This window comes from Branchiostoma lanceolatum, chromosome 15 (assembly GCF_035083965.1).
Source record: "Branchiostoma lanceolatum isolate klBraLanc5 chromosome 15, klBraLanc5.hap2, whole genome shotgun sequence".
Taxonomy (NCBI): domain Eukaryota; kingdom Metazoa; phylum Chordata; class Leptocardii; order Amphioxiformes; family Branchiostomatidae; genus Branchiostoma; species Branchiostoma lanceolatum.
This window is the reverse complement of record NC_089736.1, coordinates 14054051-14073475: the sequence shown is the minus strand read 5'-3', so window position 1 is coordinate 14073475 and position 19425 is coordinate 14054051. Positions and strand designations below refer to the sequence as shown.

At 41.1% G+C, this 19425-nt stretch overlaps 1 protein-coding gene across 1 annotated transcript; it reads left to right on the top strand.

Moving 5' to 3' along the window:
• The first annotated feature begins 553 nt into the window (after nt 1-553).
• On the top strand, nt 554-18187 carry LOC136420279 (GDP-perosamine synthase-like). The gene is made up of 5 exons (XM_066407130.1): nt 554-732; nt 2300-2893; nt 2966-3110; nt 16634-16754; nt 17993-18187. The coding sequence occupies exons 1-5, from the start codon at nt 690-692 to the stop codon at nt 18185-18187; spliced, it is 1098 nt and encodes a 365-aa protein (XP_066263227.1). The 5' UTR covers nt 554-689.
• Nucleotides 18188-19425: the final 1238 nt, after the last annotated feature.

Here is a 19425-nt window from a genome sequence, read left to right as displayed (position 1 = left end):
CATCATATCCTCAAACCACAGCTTCATGTAAACCTAGCCCGTTATAGCTCTTCGCACTAACTGTTTACACCCAGATTACTGCCAAGACTCCACTGTTATTATTTATATTATTTTCACCTGCCCCCCCCCCCCTACCACTATGGTTAAATAAGTAATCCACCTGCCACCCAGCTGGCACTATTTATCATACTCCCCTCGAGTTGTGTATTGTTATTCATATCAATTTCGTTTGTTTTTAGTATATAAATTCCATTGTTTCCTGCTTCAGCTAGGTATTGAAATGTTAGTTAAGGTTTACCATTTATCTGCTATCATCTTATCTATATTTTATTTTTACTGCTATAATAGTACTTCTATGAACTTCTTTGGCTCCCATGCCCCAGCTAATACTGTTACTTTATTTTTACTCTTCGATACTCTCGACTAGATTTTGTATATTGGTTAACTATGATATCTCAATCTGCGTTAAGTATGTACTTTTAGCACTCGGCGCTGCCGATGTGCCACCGCTTCAAAGGTGAATAAAGTTCAAAGTTCAAAGTTCAAAGTTCTGTTTAGTTCCAAAATGGCGGTTGTTTTGTCACCTGTTACAAAACATAGTTAGTTCCGTATGTTTTGTTGGACTTTGGAGAATATTTAGATGACCCGAAGGAGTATGTGAGGAGAGGATTTATCTATGCAAGATTCTGATGGCTTTGGTTGGAGTTGTGCCTTACGGGAGTTTGTTTATTGGTAAGTTTCCTTACTCTGAAATTCAGCACTAAGTACTTACATTTATATCCGGGTGGGGAGGGGGGCATACTTGTTGTAACTTTTTCTTTTTTATGAATCTTTAGGGTTGTCCCTTCAGTTTAATGAGTATTTGATTTCCAAGGGAGCCCTTAGGAAATAATAACGAATGCTGGGTAGCGTCTTACGGGAACCAAGGCACCGTCAGGCCTGTAGAATCCCGGTCTATACTTGACATAACAGGTTACTGAGTAATAGGTGCCGAGTTGTCCTGAGCTTGGTGCCGAGTCGTCCTGAATGGCTAGGGGCCGAGTTGTCCCAAGGGCCGAGATGTCTCGGAATCCATTTGATTGATGGTAAGTTTTTGTAGTCTGGCGTTTTGACCCAGAATCCCTGGTAATTACATACACATGCACATGCGCCCCCCCCCCCACACCCTCACTGCAAAATGGACCATTCCACATATACAAGACAGTTGAACAGCATGTAAATTTTTGTAAATCGATTGTCATGAAATGCTAACAGTGAATCCATAGAGCACATTGGGAAGCTCTGGTTCCCATTGCCCCCCCCCCCCTTTTTGACGCCTTGTCTATAAATCCTAGGTAAAAGCCTGAACATTGCTGACAATCTCTCCCTTAAACTCTATGTATTACTAACTCACTAAATTCACTTGTCCTGTCCTTTGCACTCACAATTCAGTTGTTTACGTCCCTTAGCGCCTTTCCTAATATTTTCCCTTAGTTTTATTTGTACCGGGCACTTGTGTTGTATCTTACACATGCGCAACTGCTGATAATCTCAGATATGAGGCTAAGCAGTAAAGAAGAAGAAGAACTCTTCCAGGAATGACCAGCAAAACATACACGTAGTCTCCTCTCATGGATGTCTTGAGAATGATATATGAAGGGTACATCCCCATATAGCCAGTCCTTTGTGGGATGTTCCCTCTAGGAGATTGATGTTCAAGGCAGCACGTAACAACTTTTAGAAAAATATATCTGTCTGTATTACTGTATGAAGTAAGGAAAAATACAGTGTACAACACATAGGGGCATCGTGTGGCGCATTATCGGTAGGGTGCTTTACCCACAACCGAGAGGTCGAAACCACCGATATGCCCCAATGTTGTGCCCTCGGGAAAGGCACTTTACACGGCTTTCCTCACTTCACTCAGGTGTAAAAGCGTACCTAGCTTCGGTTAGGGACGTCCCTCAGATAGGACGTTAAATGGAGGTCCGGTGTTTGAGGAGAGCTACACCTTAAGTATGTTAAAGAACCCACCACACTCATCGAAATGAGTAGGGGTCCTTCCCGGTGTAAGTAGTTCCTAAACCTGAAGACCTTTGACCGCACATGGGTTCATCCTTAAAGAAATAGCCTACGGCTAGTTGGGCAACCCTAGCATGTACATGCTGAACCAATAAATAGATAAATAATTAGATAAGTAAATGTACAGCTTGTATCAATCTATAATGAAAAATCCTTGGAATCAATATTTCAGATCTGTTTACTAGTATCTGTTTGCTCTGTCTAGATCTTAATCCCTGATTTCTTTAACCTAATATAGATGCCTCATGCCGAGATATCCTGTGCGGCATCAGGGACTGTACTGTCTCCTCACCAGACCGGCAGCTGAACACACGCCGTCTCCAGAAGATATGGACGACCGCACAGAACCCAAACCACGTCCTGCCTTGCCTCTCCGTCCGCACGGGACTCGACCTGTTTCTTACGGTCAAGAAGTTTCCGCCAGGCTCAGAAATCATCATGTCCGCTATCAACATTCCTGACATGGCCCGCGTCGTCAGACACCACGGTGTACGGGTCATTCCCATAGATGTCCACATGGAGACCCTCCCGCCAAAAGTCGAACTTCTGGAAGGTCTGGTCACAGAGAGAACTGTAGCTGTACTTGTAGCGCACCTGTATGGGAAATGGTTTGACATGGGTGAAGTGATTGACATAGCGCGAAGGCACGGTCTATACGTACTTGAAGACTGCGCCGAGGGTTTCTGCGGATTTGAGTACATCGGAGATCCACGTTCAGATATTGCGTTCTTTAGTTTCGGTGTAATCAAGCCCTCAACTGCTTTTGGCGGATCTATTCTGAAAATCAAAGACGGCAATCTGTTTTCAGCGATGAACGCCCCACCCAGTCATCGTTGGAGTATCTAAAAAAAACTGCTCAAGTATTCGGTCGCTACGGTTGGTCTGAACTGGCCGTTTCTGACAGGTTACGGCGTCTTTGTCTTGGAGAATGTTCTAGGCATCGACCACCAGAAGATGTGGATTTCCCTGCTGAGGGGTTTCCCCGACCAGTTTTTTCAGAAGATCCGTCAGCAGCCGAGTGCTGGACTGCTGTCTTTGCTGGTCCATAGGTGGGAAGAGTTAGTGCTGCATACCTAAACCCTGGACTTGAATCAGACTGGACCTGACATTTAGGTTCAAGTCCAAAAAACCTAAACGTCTGAAAACAAGTCCGGACTTGCAAAATAATATCTCACACATATATTCTCCCTTTTGTTCTGAACTATCTTAAACCTTCTTTTGGTCGTGGAATTTCTGTTGGAAAAGACAGACCTGAAACTGAATCTCTTGACTTGTATCCGGACCTGAACCTGAAAAAGAATTTAGGTATGCAGCACTATAGACTGGTTTATTCACACAAAAACAACTTTACTTTCATACCTTCCGGTATGGGTGGGCTGTTTAATTGCAAGCCCGTTTACCATTTAAAGCAAGTAGATAAAAGGATTTTTTTTAGGCCTCAGAAAAAATATGTTGTGTTTCTTATTACGGTCCTGGAATAGATAGGGTTGGTGTGTGGTTTTTATTTTTATTTCTTGATTTTGACCAAAGTAATTTAACACGTAGAGTTTAAAGGCATCCGGAGCATTTTATGAGGCTTAAAACTTGAATGAAAAAACTCGAATTTCTAGTCATTCCTACAAATAGTAAGTTTCAATAACACTATATATACCATTACATATCGACATTAAAGGAGCAAAGACACGATGTCGTTGTGTGTTGATAACTGATAGAAAATCCAAGCCCTATAAAATGTAATAGACTGATCCTGACTGTCCATCACAATTAGCGGTTAAACCGATGTGAGAGTGACTGCATATCTGTCAAATATTTTCATTTATATGTTTTAATTTTGCATTTCTACATTTTGGCGGAGGTGGGTGGTGCTATGGTATGGGTTTATCTACACTACTAGTAGGCGCGTGAAACTAAAAGATTACCATTTAGCTTATTTTCGTGCCGCTTTTGAGTTTGATCACTTTTGATAAGAAATCTGCATGCAAATGTCATTAACAATGGCATTGAATATCAATTTCATAAAGATTACAGCATCTAGAATATTATCAGTTTTCAAGCCTCATAAAATGCTCTGGGTGCCTTTAACAATATAAAACAAAACAGTATCAGGACAGAGTTATTTTGAACATCATATTGTAGGTGAACAGATACAAATGGTGCAATACACTGTACATTTGTACATCAACTTACCAAAGCTCAAATTTGTTAGAGTGCGGAATGCAGGAAACCTGTTTTCAACTTTATCAATCAGAACTGATGTAGGGTCAGAAATTTGATGCCTCTTGGCAGCTCAACCCCGAAAAAGGCTGGAGATTTAGGGAATGGGTTTTCTGTGCGTGAAAAAATTGCGCCCGCGCGCGTAAAAAAAAACTTAAAATATGTCAGGAAATGTGTAGTACAAAATCCTTAGGCAAATAAATGTGACACTTATTTGTAACCTTTATTTAATGTCCAAAAACACTTGATTTCTAGGTCCCTTGGGAATAGGTCTCTTGGGAATAGTTGACTTTTATTGCCAAGCACATTGGGTCACCCCTAAACTTCTCAACAAGTGTGTTGGGTTCTTTTCAAAACAGTACAGTAATACATATGTGTGTTGGGATTTTCAAAACAGTACCGCATATCATGTGTTATTACCTGTTGTGGCCTCATTGGTATTGAAAAGGCTGTATTATGGTTCTTAGCTAAGGGTTTGGTTAGCAAATGATTTAAAACTTACATTAAAGGCAACCTAACCAATATTAGGGCGCTGAAAGTCATATATTCAAAATCAATTTTTTTCGGATTTCTAAACATAGTAAGTTTAGATAACACTATTCCATCGCATATTGACCATAATGGAGCAAAAATGTGATGTCGTTGTGTGGTGGGAACTGACATTGAAAATCTGAGCACTTGGAGGCCAGTTATCATTTCAAATCTTCCGAACGTGCACGATTCTGACCGATAAGTCCCGAACGCTTCCGAAGAAATAATCACATGGTCATGGCTCAATGTGCTTGGGCATTGTGACGTCACGCGGCCGGAAGTTACCGAAAATTGTCGACAGAAAACGGTTACGGCTGGATTCTGGGCTGATTTTTGGGGGGACCCAATAAATAAAATACTCCTTTTGTGGCTTGCTTCTGTATCATTTTTAAACGCCCAAAGTATGAAATAATGATGCAGATGTGCTAATATAGGGAAGTAAATGTAAATTTCAACCTCACCAAACAGAATTGCTTTCCCCAGAATATTTCAAGTTTTACCCCCTGAAATCGCTTAGGGTACCTTTAACAATTTGGTTAAACCTATTTTACTGTATCGTAGTGAACTTGCTGAAATAAATGCACAATGCTGGGGTCTAATTTTCAGTCGGATGAAGCAATATCCCAATAAAGGGATAGAACATATATAGCTACAATTCTGAACTTAATATTGCGATCGGTAGTTAATATACAGCGAGTGAGTCGCACAGGAAAGATATTTGACCTATCGTCTACATGTATTCGTCATGGTCTTGTGCGATTTAAGAAATATAGTGATAAACTGAACGTTATTTACCAGTCAGATGCTTTATTCAGGGACCATAATATAACAGTAGAAGAAGAAAAACATTTTGAGTTCTTGTTTTCTTCCACCTAGAATGAGTTTCTTGTACTAAGATTGATTTTCTTGTACCAAGAATACCTTTCTCTTCAAGAATAAATTTCCTACACCTAGAAGTACTTCCTGACCGGGGCTCTTGTACTAAGAATGCCTTTCTTTCCTGAAGACTGAATTTCTTCCAGCTAGAATAGGTTCCTTGTAATGAGATTGAGGTTCTTGTATCAGGAACACCTTTCTGTCCTCAAGACTAAAATTCTTACACCTAAAATGAGTTTCTGGTTCTAAGATTGAGATTCTTGCACCAGGTATATCTTTCAGTCCTTAAGACTTAATTTCTTATAGCTAGAATGAGTTTCTTGTAAGTAGAGGTGTTCTTTGTACCAGGAATACAAGTACATGTACCTTTCTTTCCCCAATACTGATTTCCTTAAAAACCTAGAAACAGTTCCTGAATTCAAGATTAATGTCTTGTATCAAGAATTCCAATAAATTGATAGTATGTTCCAATCAAATCTATTATCATCAATAAGTTCAGTGCAAGTTTGTCGGTGTTTGTTGTGTACGATAACAATAATTCTTAAACAAATGTTGCGAATACAATTACCAATTTCCACACGTTTTCTCATTAATCATCTAGACACATAATAAATAATTTGCATTTGCATCAGGGCCCAGATAGCGCCATTCATTAATTGTTATGCGTAGTTGTGAACGAGGCTTGTCTTAAGACTGCCTAGCGTTCGTGTCTAACCATACTGCACCGTCCCCCCAAAATGATGACACGAAAAGACAATTGTAAACTAATGAACCAAGTCACATTTTGATAAATGAAGGTTCAAGAATCTCCTTCTTAAGTGTAATATTTGTGAAACATTTGTGGATGGAGAACTTGCATTTGTTTGTGATAAAGAAGGAAATTGAACATTGTTGACACTGTACAGATTGCATGCATGCCAAGCTACAGACAAATCTGTATTGGGCTGCCTGCTGTCAGTTTGTTTGTGTTTATACTGCATTTTCAACTGTTATTTTCTTTTATAAGTCTTTCTGAAACATCTTGAACACTTAGTCATTGGGAACACACCAATTTAAATCTTCATAAACAACCAAAAATACTTAAAATTCGAGAAGAATATCAATTACTCTCTAAAACTTGTTTCTTTAGTGTAGCGATTTGAACTCGCGTTGGAAAATTCCATCACGCTAGCAAACCTCCCTTCTGCAAACATTGTGTGAGAGCAGTTTGAATGCTCATTATATCCCGTGCCTGTAAAAGAGATATGGCTGCAACGGCCATGGCCATTGTATATTTTTCCAACCGTAGAAAAACCTTTTAAACCTTCAACACCTTTTATATCACGTTTTAATTGGGAATGTCTAACCTTCATCGTCGCACCTTTTGAGCTAATCACTACACAAACGCACCTGGCGCTTTGCTAGCCTTTGATGTTCAAGCTCAAACAGTTTGTACTTGTTCAAGCGTAGATATGGTCAATTAGTAACAGAATGGCATATAGTCAACACCACGGACATATTTGAAACACCTGTATGCTAAGACACGGCACACGCTGATTCGCGAATTTTAACAAAGGCCAGGTTCTCTATTATATGCAGGGGGTGTCGTTTTCGCGCGCGGGAACGCGGACCTCACATGTTCTTGCCGATTGCCTCTAAATGTTTTCAAAACTTAACTGTGCGAAAGAACTTCATCAAAATGCCCCTTCTACGATCACGAAAGAAAGTGGCCATCAAATTCCATCTTTATTTCTCCACGTTTACAGACAAAAATAAAGCTACTCTCATCTTAACATCACAAAACCCACAAATTACAGAAAAAGTGGGATCTTTCGTCTTCCACTGTTTCGGAAAAACAAGTTGAACCCAATAAGTGTCGGTATTTAGACTAGAATAGTCACATACTGTATTGTTAACCATTGTCTGTCCGTCCTTTAAAGTTCTTGCAATTAGCCTACGGGCAAGAACTTGCAGTAAACTTTCAATCATATAATTGGGCTGTCAAGACGCCAAAAGAAATCAGGCTTTTAAGCGAGCGAAAACGACCTGCCGGGCATTAGAGAATCTGGACTTTGTGGTTGATGAAAATCGCGATCAAAACATTTGTGTCTGTGCAAAAGGCTTGGCTGTAATGACCATTAATTCTTTGTATGTTGCTCACAGTAGAAAAACCTTTGAACTTTCAAAACCTTTTTGTATTAGGTTCCAACGGGATGTGTCTGATCTTCATCAACGCACCTTTTGAACTTATCACTACACAAACGCACCTGACATTTAGTTTGAGGGTATTGTTGCAGTGGATGTTCGAACAGTTTGCATGTATCCAAGCGTTCATATGCTTAATTAATAACAGACCAGTGTCAACACCCGGACATGCCCCGCCAAACATGATTGATATTGTACTTGTTCCAATTATAAAGAAGGCCGGCTGCATGTTACAACCACGTCAGAAGTTATTGACACGTCCTGCTATCGTAACGCGTAACACTATTCAGATCGCAAACTTGGACCCAATTCACACTGGAAAAACATTGGACGTGCGATAACGATGTACGACCAGAACATAAGTCATTGACGTACGACCGCTTTTCTCCTGGGTGTGAACTTGCCCACGCGGTCTTACGACAGGCATTTTCATGGCCCGTGCGAGTTGGAGGTAACGTGCGACCACCCAGCGGGAGGTCTGAGGCGCCCCCAATCCAATGTGAATCCAAACCTGACGTGCGATAATGTTGAGGCACACAACTTCTCTCCCACACCTTGATAACTCATTGACTATCATACACGCCCACTCTCTGCACACAACTTGTTTTCCACATCTTGATCACTGGGCGAAAAGGTCTTGAATTCAGCCAAATCCACGATAGGGATATCTATGTATTTGTAACAGATACAAACGGATGCGAGTGGAATTCGTAAAATATCCAAAAGCTCGATTCGTAGGGAATCGGAATGATTGGATCCTAACATATCCCAAAATGAGTTTTTTTCACGGATCCTAAGTCGTGTTCTCAGGGATTTCTCCGTAAATTTCGAAAGATCGGATCCTAAAGATTCCCAAAACCGCATTACCGCGAATACGAAATCTTATTTTTAAGGATTTTCTACGTATATTTAGAATGATCGAATCTAAAATATTCCCAAAACGGCATTTTCCTCGAAAGCAAAGTCGTATTTGAATTTGTAATTGTCACGAATATGTACAGATCTAGCAACATGTAAAAAAAAAACCTCACAGTATACAGAGAATTATCCCACAACATCATTTTTGTTAAAACAAGACTTGAAAAAAAGCTGCATGGATAAGGAACACATTTGACGTTATGGTTTAATGCAACAAAAATTATGGCTATTACAGTTATGCACAGAGAATCTCCGTATACATGGTCGATTCGTGATACTATGAACATAGAGCTAGAGTCACAAATCTTCTACTGAACGAATTGAACCCGAATCCCGGCGGATACGTACAGGGATTTTTTTGTATTTTTGGCGGATACTGACGGATACAGGCGGATCCAACGTAACTAACGGATCCGACTAAATCCGCACTGGCTTTGGAATACTTCCGGAGGAATCCCTGTACGTATCCGCTGGGATCCGAGACCATTTCGTGCACTGAATTCTCTGAAGACAAAAAAAATGATGAAGTATGAGGTTAAAACTAATTAGGTCTGTATTATCTTATAGATGTCGTCTTCTCAGGTACTAGGTGCCCACTAGGTGCACAGTTGCTGATCATGGGCGCTCGTCTGTCATATCTAAATGCGCTTGTCAGCGATACAGTCAGAGGATTGTTTTTATTTCGCAGTGTGTGGCACAAACTGCAAGAGGTATGTGTTGGTTGAAACGTCAGGATTCACGGTTAAGTTGTTCCATTGTTGTGTAGTAGACGGCTCACTTGAGATCGTGTCCGACGGCTAATTGCATCTTACATATCATTATGTAGAATACGTGTTCGCGCTATCTACCCGGGGATGATGTAATCTTTCCTTAGCTCCTCCTCAAAATCCCCACCCAGGCTACTTTCGCCAATCGCAGAAGTGCGTTCCTCCCTGTCACCAAAATATGGAGAAAAGATTTTCCTCATTAAAAGGCATATTACGGATGATTGGCAGAAAATTTGCATACATACTGGTATAAATTCATTAGATTGGGCAACGAAGATTAGAGCGCACCGGGCCGGGAGAAGACAGCGACACTTCAGAAACTTCTGCGCACAGACAACACAAAAAAGTAGGTTCATGCTCTTTTTATTTGACCCATGAATTACACAAAGTCTAGAATAATTTCCAAACGAATCTGAAGACGACCGTTATTCCGTTCCCTTATTAGGTTTGTAATCAGTATTCTTTAAATGAAAATACTTTGTTTCAGAGAAGAATATAGAGGTTAAACGGGAATTGTTAGTTCGGGGCTGTGAAGACAGGAATGTTTCTGTTTTTTAAGCCGTCCTTTCCTCCAAAAATGATACCAAATTTCAACAGAATTTTAGATATCTTAGAGACGGGAGATACGCTAACCAAATCGTTTTCACATAACACACAAAATCCCTTTCCTAAAGAAGTGTCGATGGCATTCTTTTTCAAATACCTTCGAACCATTTCATTACCTACACCATTTGTATATTCTTGCCTTTTGACGTGCGCTCTGTGTAGTTTTGGTAAAAGAGCTTGCTGTTTTACCTGGTACGCAGTATCATTCCAAAGCGCGGAGAAAGATTGCGTACCCCCCGGGTAAAGACAAACACCACGTAATGTAGGAAATTATTGGTCAAGCCCAGCCTAATCGACCTAACAGGTTTTGCCTGAAGAATTGTGGCCTGTCGCCTCTCTAACCTGTGCGTGATGGAGATCTAGAGAGCTGAAGACCAAGCGATAGGGTGGAAAAGCTGTCGTGGCAGGCAGACAAATTACGTCGTGTAGATATGGCTTTGGGAAGTGTGGTCAGGTCGGTCTCGGGTCGATATCTACGGACACGCATTCCCTTCATTCAGCTTCATTCATCCGACCGACTTGAGCTTTGAGGGCTTGTTGTCTGATTAATCGCAGTTGAGAGGCACAAAGAGTAGTGAATGTGAGAGTGCGGAGGTAAATCTAGCGCAGATAAGAAGCGGGGGTAATGGCGAGGTACGGGTGATGAAAGGACCGATCGTGCCTCAGCACTCGGGCCATGAAAGTTTGTCGTTGACCACCGAGGAAATAAATAATTTCAGTCTATTCCGCTAAACTTTAGAAGTAAACCGTCGAAACGTCCACGCGTTTTTTTTTTTTTTTTTACGGAAAAAAGAGGATGTCGCTATAGCTCCTTGGGCATCTGCGTGAGACCAAGCGCATGGATTGCCCAAAAGCTGCAGGGCACTCGGGCCCGTCCACTCGAAGTAAATAAAATACGAAAGACATGCAGCCGAAGCGAATTGTTTTTCCTCCTATAACTTTTTGATGAGCCTCTTATTGGATCAACATAACGCTGAACAAACAAACAAGCACGCCCGAGAATGGTACCACCTCGTTAACCGCGGTTTTAATCCCCGGTAAAGTCCCCCTCTCACTGGACCCGCGGCACGCTGGCGGTATCGCTGCGGCCGATCAAAATGACAAAGCACTCAACGAATTTCATCGACAATAAACGAATGTTTTTTTTTTAATTTTGTGTGTTTTGTTGTCTTTCATCATACTTGAACGTTTTGAATGATATTCATATTATAAAGACAATGATAACACAAATTCAGTTTAGGACGCATTGACGCCGCCAGCGTGCCGCGGGTCCGGTGAAGGGGGGGGGGGGGGGGGGCTTTACACAAAGCCGGACATGGTCACCCGACTTTCCCCCGACCTTGGTTAAGAGTGATTCGGGACCTAGGTCGGCTATGGTCTACTACTGGGTGAATCCCCTAGATCTTCACTCGGCCCAAAACAAAGAAGAACACTACAAGCCGTACTGAACCTAACCGTGATGTGAATTCGATATCCAGGAGATGTTAACAACATTAAAGAATGGATAATTTTTATTAACAAAGAAAATGACCCCCCTTTTGAAAGTCGTTGAGTATGTCCATCTTAATTCGTGAGAGGATTGGCGATCGGTCCGGGAGAAGTCAGGAGAGATTCCGCAGCCTGCGGCAAGAGGTCGGGATGATGGCGCGTAGGTTAGAAATCATTCGGGGCTCAGTAAGGACCAACTCATATACTGGTTAGGAGATAGTTGGAACATGTTCGGTGCATGTTCGGCGCCAAAGATAGGCGTGGCCAAGAAACTGATCAGAATGCTCCCGAACTCCCGCCGACCTGGGTCGGCTAGTGTTGGGTAGCCATGTTCGGCTATGTTTAAACTGGGCTTACCTGGGGCTTTAGCTATAGGTTGCATGATGCTACCCAGCTAAGTTTCTTTTCTTTCTTTTAATGAATCTGGCTAGTTATGCCAATAGAAAGAGGTTATACTACAGATATTTCAAATGAAGTACAAGTAAGTGCGTGCTTGTTTTTATTTGTGTTCTTGTTTGATGTTGTTGTTAAACAAAATGTGTGTATAAGTTGTTGTAGGGTTTCTGTGCTGTAGTGCGCTGAACACATGTAGAAACTTATAAAATTTGGAGCCCTTTGCAGGCAACCTTACATCAACAAACCACGTTGGCTATGGTCTGTGATATTTTTTGTTGTTGCGTATCGGTAAAGTTTAAATGCTGTCCCCGATGAAACAAATAGCAATTAACAATAGAGCCTATCATACAATGTTAGGGGGTCTCTCTTAACCGGCTTTATGACAGGTTGCCGCCTGGTTAGTTGGTTGGTTTGATTGATTTATCGATTTGTTAGTTCGTTGTTTTAACGATTTTGGTGTTGCTGTTGTCTTGAGAACGACTAGACTCTATGCTACAGACTACAAATATATTTAAAGTGACATGTGTTGAGTGATTACGCCGAAGATACTCGTTGGGTACTAAGCAATGATCCTGATCATTATGTAATTCACAGTGTTTTAATGGAATTAGTCTTAGGTTGTTGTCTTTTGTTGAATAATTGGTTGACTGATTGATTGATTGTTTGGTTGGTTATTTGTTTGACCTGTTCGTTTAGTTTTTAATATTCTTTTTTTTTGCTTTTTATATATTTTGGGCGACTATAAGCTTACCGAATGTACCTGTATTGAAAAGAGGTCTCAAGTAACAAGTGTTGAAAATTGTCGATAACAGAAAACCGTTTGTCAATACTATGACTTTTAGAGCGAAAGTCAATCAAAATTCTATAGCTAAAGGTATGCTAACTTTAAGATTGGCGAGAAAATTCCAAATACATGTAGACATAATTTTTTCAACGTAGTTTTGAAATCATGTGAGTCCTTGCCTGATACCCATCAAATACAATATGTTTTTAGTTGTCAACAACCATTTGCTGTTTACAAGTTGATAGCCTTTGACAGGAGACGGATCTAAAATTGTTTATATCAGCGATGACATGTATATCATACTCTACCATGGTCTACATTTTATATTGAATACCTTTTCAATTATCTATGTGAACTGGGAATCTGTCTTTACCCTAATTTATTACTTCATGATAACTTTTCGTAGAAACAAAGTCACGCGTGTATTTGAAAACAATATACACACTACTAAAAATGCATTTTCTTATTTTTCTTATTCTTCCTTGTTTTTTCTTGTACTAAGGAAATTTATCTTGCATCAAGCACATTAATCTGTGTACAAGAATTTCAAAAAGTCCCTGTTTTGAGCAAATTCAAGAAACCCATATTTTTCTTGCACTTAGAATTTTGTTCTTACAGCTAACCAATCAATACTTCTAGAATATTGTTCTTGCAGTCGGAATGTTTAAGACAAAATTTCTTACACATAACGTTAAATTGAATTCCTTGTTAAAGGTTAAAGGTCTTGTTTTCGTGCACCTAGAATGAGTTTCTTGTACTAAGATTGGAACTCTTGTACCAAGAATACCTTTCTCTTCAAGACTGAATTCCTTACACCTAGAATAGGTTTCTTGTACTGAGATGGTGGTTCTTGTACTAGGAATGCCTTTCTTTCCTCAAGACTGAATAGAAGAAATTCGTTCAGCTAGAATGAGTTTCCTGTTCTTTAAAGATTGAGGTCCTTGCACCAGGTATACCTTTCCATCCTCAAGACTGAATTTCTTACACCTAGAATAAGTTCCTTGTTCTACGATTAAGATTCTTGCACCAGGAATACCTTTCTGTCCTCAAGACTGAATTTCTTACACCTAGAATAAGTTCCTTGTTCTAAGATTAAGATTCTTGTACCCTTTTTTTTTACGAACTCGCTCAGTGCAAGGCCATAGGGGGCCACTCATCTAAGCACTGAACTAATTCTTACTGTAGCAGCATCTCTTCACCCTAGGTCAAAAAATCAATGCTCGAGACAAGCATTGGCTTCACTGACCCAATAGGAGAAGCAGGGGTTACGAAGGCTGCTCGGGATATCCCCTACCCAATTTAGGCCGGAATGTTTTGGTCCACTCGCACCGGGGCATGCCCCTGCTCATTTTCGAAAGATGTGGTGGGTTCTTTTACGTGCTCAAGGTGTGACTCTCGTCAAACACGGGACCTCCATTTACTGGTAAGCCGAGGTACGGGAATTGGCGAGGTTCCCGTGCGGGAACTGCACCATACAGGTGGTAAAATTCCCGCTACGGGAACCTCTCCACCTAGAAGCGCGGACGCCCGTGCGGGAATCTCACCACTTGGGACCGACATCGCCCGCATGGGTTTTCACTACTAAGTACCCACATTGCATACACGGGAATTTCACCAATCACGCCCGACATCGTCCGTACGGGACTTTCACCAGTCGTGGCCAACACCGTCCGTACGGGAATATTACTAGTCTTGGCCAACATCGTTCGTACGGGAATTTCACCAGTCGAGTTGCGTTTTGATGATTGAAGAACCAAGTACGTACATACTTTTGAAGGATATGTACAAAATGCAACGAAACTCAAAAACGAACCATTGTCATTTTTGTAATACTTTCTAATTCTCTACAAGAAGAGAGGTAAGTCACTGGTTGAGCTGCATGAAACAGCGGACCTCGGGGGTAATAGTGTCACCAAAATGAAAACGGATCTGCAGTGGATGTCACTCGAAGAGAGAAGGAACGTGACAGGTCGTTCGGCGTAACATAACTAGCTGATACTGCGCCGCATACCAGGGAAGCTTGTGTGTTACGCCGAATGGCGGTTATACCGGCTATATAGATATAGATACAAATACAGTCAGAGAAACCTATTTAGTGGAACCCTCAGATGAGGTTAAGGTCCACATCGTTAAAAATCGACAACAATATAATACAGTGACTAGACTATATTACGATGGCACGATCTTGCCTAATTTCTGGCGTTTTTTTTTCTGGTGCTTTCTTCGACTTTCTCGTGATGGGCGCTCTAAAGTATAACGCGAAACCCCGCATTCTTACTTATCCACATGGATTGTCTGCGACTACCATATATCTAAGCTCAGGGCAAGGTGATATCAGTTTTTACATGTATTTTGTTTACATGTGCAATGCTTTTTTAAGTCGACCAGCAGGTCCAGTAGAGACTACTAGGCAAATTAACTACACCCAAATCACCTACATGGTGTCTAACTTTATCCCCAGTCCGAGAAAACACACCTATCACACCTGTGTCTCACCGGGTTCATATTCAAGGGAAATACACCTAACTCGCCTTTAACTTACTTCCCTTCGAGTCAAGGAAAACACACCTATCCAATTTGTTAAGTGTCCCAATCGGTCTCTTTTTCTAAAGCTTAATATAAACATACAGTTCATTTCAGGACGATGGCACAGACATGAAATATTTGATTGGACGTTTTTATTAAAAAGGAATAGAATGGCATTAATCCTAATAAATCACAATGACGCTCACTGAGTACATATGTTTAACTTTGGATCTATAAAGTCATGGGCTGGAAAACTGTCGGGAAGAATCTCATGTCAGGCAGCTGCCAGGACGCCATATAACGAGCTTTCAATGGCTTCACAAAATATCTGTTACCGAATACAGGAAAAAGGGGGAGTCGGGGTTAGATCTGCAGCTGGAAAGGCTATCGCAGGAATAGCAGGCAAAGGCATGAAAATAATGCAAAAGTTATTCGGGCGGAACTTGAACCAGTTCATGGCGACATGAGTTGGTGCAGCGGTTGCTATCGTCGGCCTGTCTTCAGTGCCATATCTCTTAGCAAGTCGAAAACGACCCTTAAAATTGCTGGCAGTGCCCTGCACATAACTGCAGCTTTGCTTAAGTTAATCGCATCATTGGGAAGCTGGTTTGTACCGGAAACTGCAACTTTCCTAGCCTCGGCGATCTTTTTCATGCGTCGGGGCACTTGTAATCGTAGCAGCAATCATAGGAGTGATACTACTCATTGTAGACATGAATAAACCCCATCCAACTCCCAGTGAGAGTTTCGCGACAGACTAAGCATCCAACGCCGACCTGTACTTGGAACACGGGGCAGACATCGACAGCTTTCAGAGTTATCAACCAAAAAAGGGAAGTTGCGGAATGAGTGAATCAGCCTGCTGATGGAAAGCCCCACAAACCAAAACTGCAGTTTAAACTGGACGGGACTCTGGGTCTTTCAGGAGCAGCAACTGGCTCCGAAACCGTCTTCCATCTCATAAGTGACGCCTACGGTCGCGCCAACTTCATAGCCAACCTACCAAGCGCAGACAAAACGGCGACAGAATACAAGGTTCTGACAATAGATAATGACAGGAAGTTATTAGGGTCAAGTTGGCTAACTGGAAGTTCAGTCGACCAGCAACTTAAGGTCGCAGAATGCCAGGGCCCTGTGACGCATGTGGACAATACCTTTACAGTCCTCGCCCTTTAAGTTCTACAGCTACTACTAGATCAAAAACGTCCCATCTGCGTCGGAGTCAAACCAGCAGGATTGGACAGTCAACGTGGACTCGAACATCAGCCTCTACTCCTATAAGATGGACCAAACCGAACCTACTGAACCCCGGCAGCGACCCCAGGACCCGGTCCATCAGCCCTGACCTACCAGACTTCATGGAGCTGGACACGTCCATTGGAGCAGTCTGGCAGAAGCCTGGGGTAAAGCCTGCCGTCACCGCCTCTGCAACCTACAACCTTAATTGCCTCGGCCCCTCTTCCACAACATTCACATTAAAAGTGAAATACCCAAACTAGAAAGGCAATAAAGCATATCCCCCTCTCCCTCGCTCCCATGCAAAATTCATTCGTTGTTCCAAATCATCCTTTTAGGAATGAACCATCACAAGTTTTTACACAGGCGCCCAAAGTGTATTTTTTAGCATATTAAAGAGAGAGATCTTTATTGACACAACAAAAGCACAGCGAATTTCGTAAGGTCTACTACATACATACATACAAACGAATAAGTGCATACAAATGAGTTTGATTACATACAATCATATGGGATAGGGCAACATATCGAAATATCGCAGGTGATATACTTATACATTGCTTGTTCTAATGTCCAAACATTAAATACCGAAATAAATCATGTCGAAATAGTGTATGCCAAAAAATTGGAACACAGTCCGATTGGAAAATACCGAATGTACGTACCCTCATACAAATTCCGTCATTTGGTGTTAATACCAGGACACAGGAGACCAAACTATACATCATTGGTATGTAACCGGCTAAAATAAGCTTTGAAAAAAAGCTGGTATTTAAACTAGAGTATGTTAGTAAAACTGAAATTGTTAAGCCTCTTTTGGTTTAGAATAATGAAAATGCGATCGTATCGGCACCCGCAGCTTCACGATGGACTCTCCACTAGATTACTTCTTTAGTTAAGGAACCTTGCTGTTCTTATAACTCATAACCCCCCGGAAAATGTAACAAGAGTCTGTAATGAACTTCCAAATGCCACAAGAATGTGTCCACAACATCATTCCTAATACTCCTTCAGTATTCCATCCTTCTTTCTTGATGAATGATCGATATAAACCTGAACCGATGAAGTTTACCAGGCAACTTACGAAGGGAACATTCATTTCAAATGGAACTATTCACCCTTCAATAGAAAACAACCTATATCGGTAGCAAGCAAATGGTAATTGGAAACGCCGACAGCGAAGCTGGATGCGAGCCTCCTCTTGTGATCAGAAAGGAAATCGCCAACCACTGGATCACCTGGAGGCTTTCGAATTTGTTGTAACTGAACTCCATTTGTTGGAAATAAATCCTCACCAATGATTTCCGGGTGTGGCAGTTTACCACTTAAGGGCATTTCTGCCTGGTTTGAAGTGCAGAGATTAAAACCACCAGCTTATCTCATCTCAAATGTTTCCGTTATACAGACAGCCATGACCTACAAACTGGCGATGTTCCTGGGCCTGTCCGCCCTCCTGACGGTGCTGATGGTGGACCCAGCATTGTCAGACTGTTGCACAAGAGTTGATGACTGCTATGGGTGGCTGATTCCGATATGCCACGATTGCGCAGATGGCACCCATGTAAGTTACCCAATAGGATATGTGCAGTCATGTGGCTAGAGCAAATGTTCGTGGTTTTAAGACGAGTGCAAAGCCGTGTGAGAAAAGGTCTTCAGCTAATAATTGTATATTTCGACATGCATATTCACAGAGCACAAAATTAAGAGTAATTATCTTATGTAAGTTAACAAGGGCTTGTCTTAGAACTTTCTTGTCAGGAGGCATGATATAGCAAAATAACACGTTTGACTGTATGTTGGTCTTGCAGTGGCCCAGTCCTTGCTGTGGAGTGTATGAATGCAACATTTTCTGCTGTGACTGCAAGGGTGGCTGCAGGCAACCAGTCGAAGATAATTCGAACCGGTAAGTTGTCTCCAACACATATTTCAGGGAAAAGAGTGACCTTTTAAAGCCTTTGTTAAACATAGGGACATCTGAGATGTTGTTGATAACTATTCAAGAGCAAATATCTGTAGGGATCAAACAATGGTGGCAAATGTAAAAAAAAAACGATTTGGCCCAAACCCCCTCAAAATAGCTTTCTTTCCGCTCAAATCCAAATGTTGCCATAGTAACAAGCCAAATTATTTTGGGGCCATTTTCACTGATTGGCGCATATGAAAAACATGAAAATTTGCACATATTAGGACATGATTACAAGCAGAAACTTGAATTTAACGGAAAGACAAAAATTTGGACCAAACAGATTGACGTTTAAGCTTTTCTAAAATAGCTTTTGAAGTTTCAGAAATTGAAGTTGCTCTGCAATGTTTAAGCCTTGTCAAAAAACGTAATTTTTGCCCAACTTTGAAGTGCTGTAGGTACAAAGAAAGATGGAGATTTGTTTTGTTTTAGATTTAAAACCTTATATCCATCAACATGTTTTCTTTAATATGCATGTTTGCAAAGTTTGGTATCTTCTTTAGTTATCACGTGGTTGTCCTCAGAAGTAGATCATTTTTCATGTTTCACGAACAATATGTAGTTGAGCCATATTAAAGACTCGATATATGGGAAAGTAAAAAAGGGATCTACTTCAGATTTATATCAAAAGTAACCCTATGTATGGAATATAAAATGAATGCTAGTAAAGGTCGGTATCTTGTTTCTTTGCTGTGTACTTGTCCCTAAAAGTAGGCAAAATTTTGAGCTATGTTTGAAGGTCTGAAAATATCGAAGTAGGATCTTTTTTGTATTTTCGTCTTTTATCAGAAGTAATCTTGTGTATTGTCTATCGAATGCAAGCTTGTAAAGGTCGGTGTCATTCTTTCGGTCATTCTTCGTTGCTGTGCACTTGT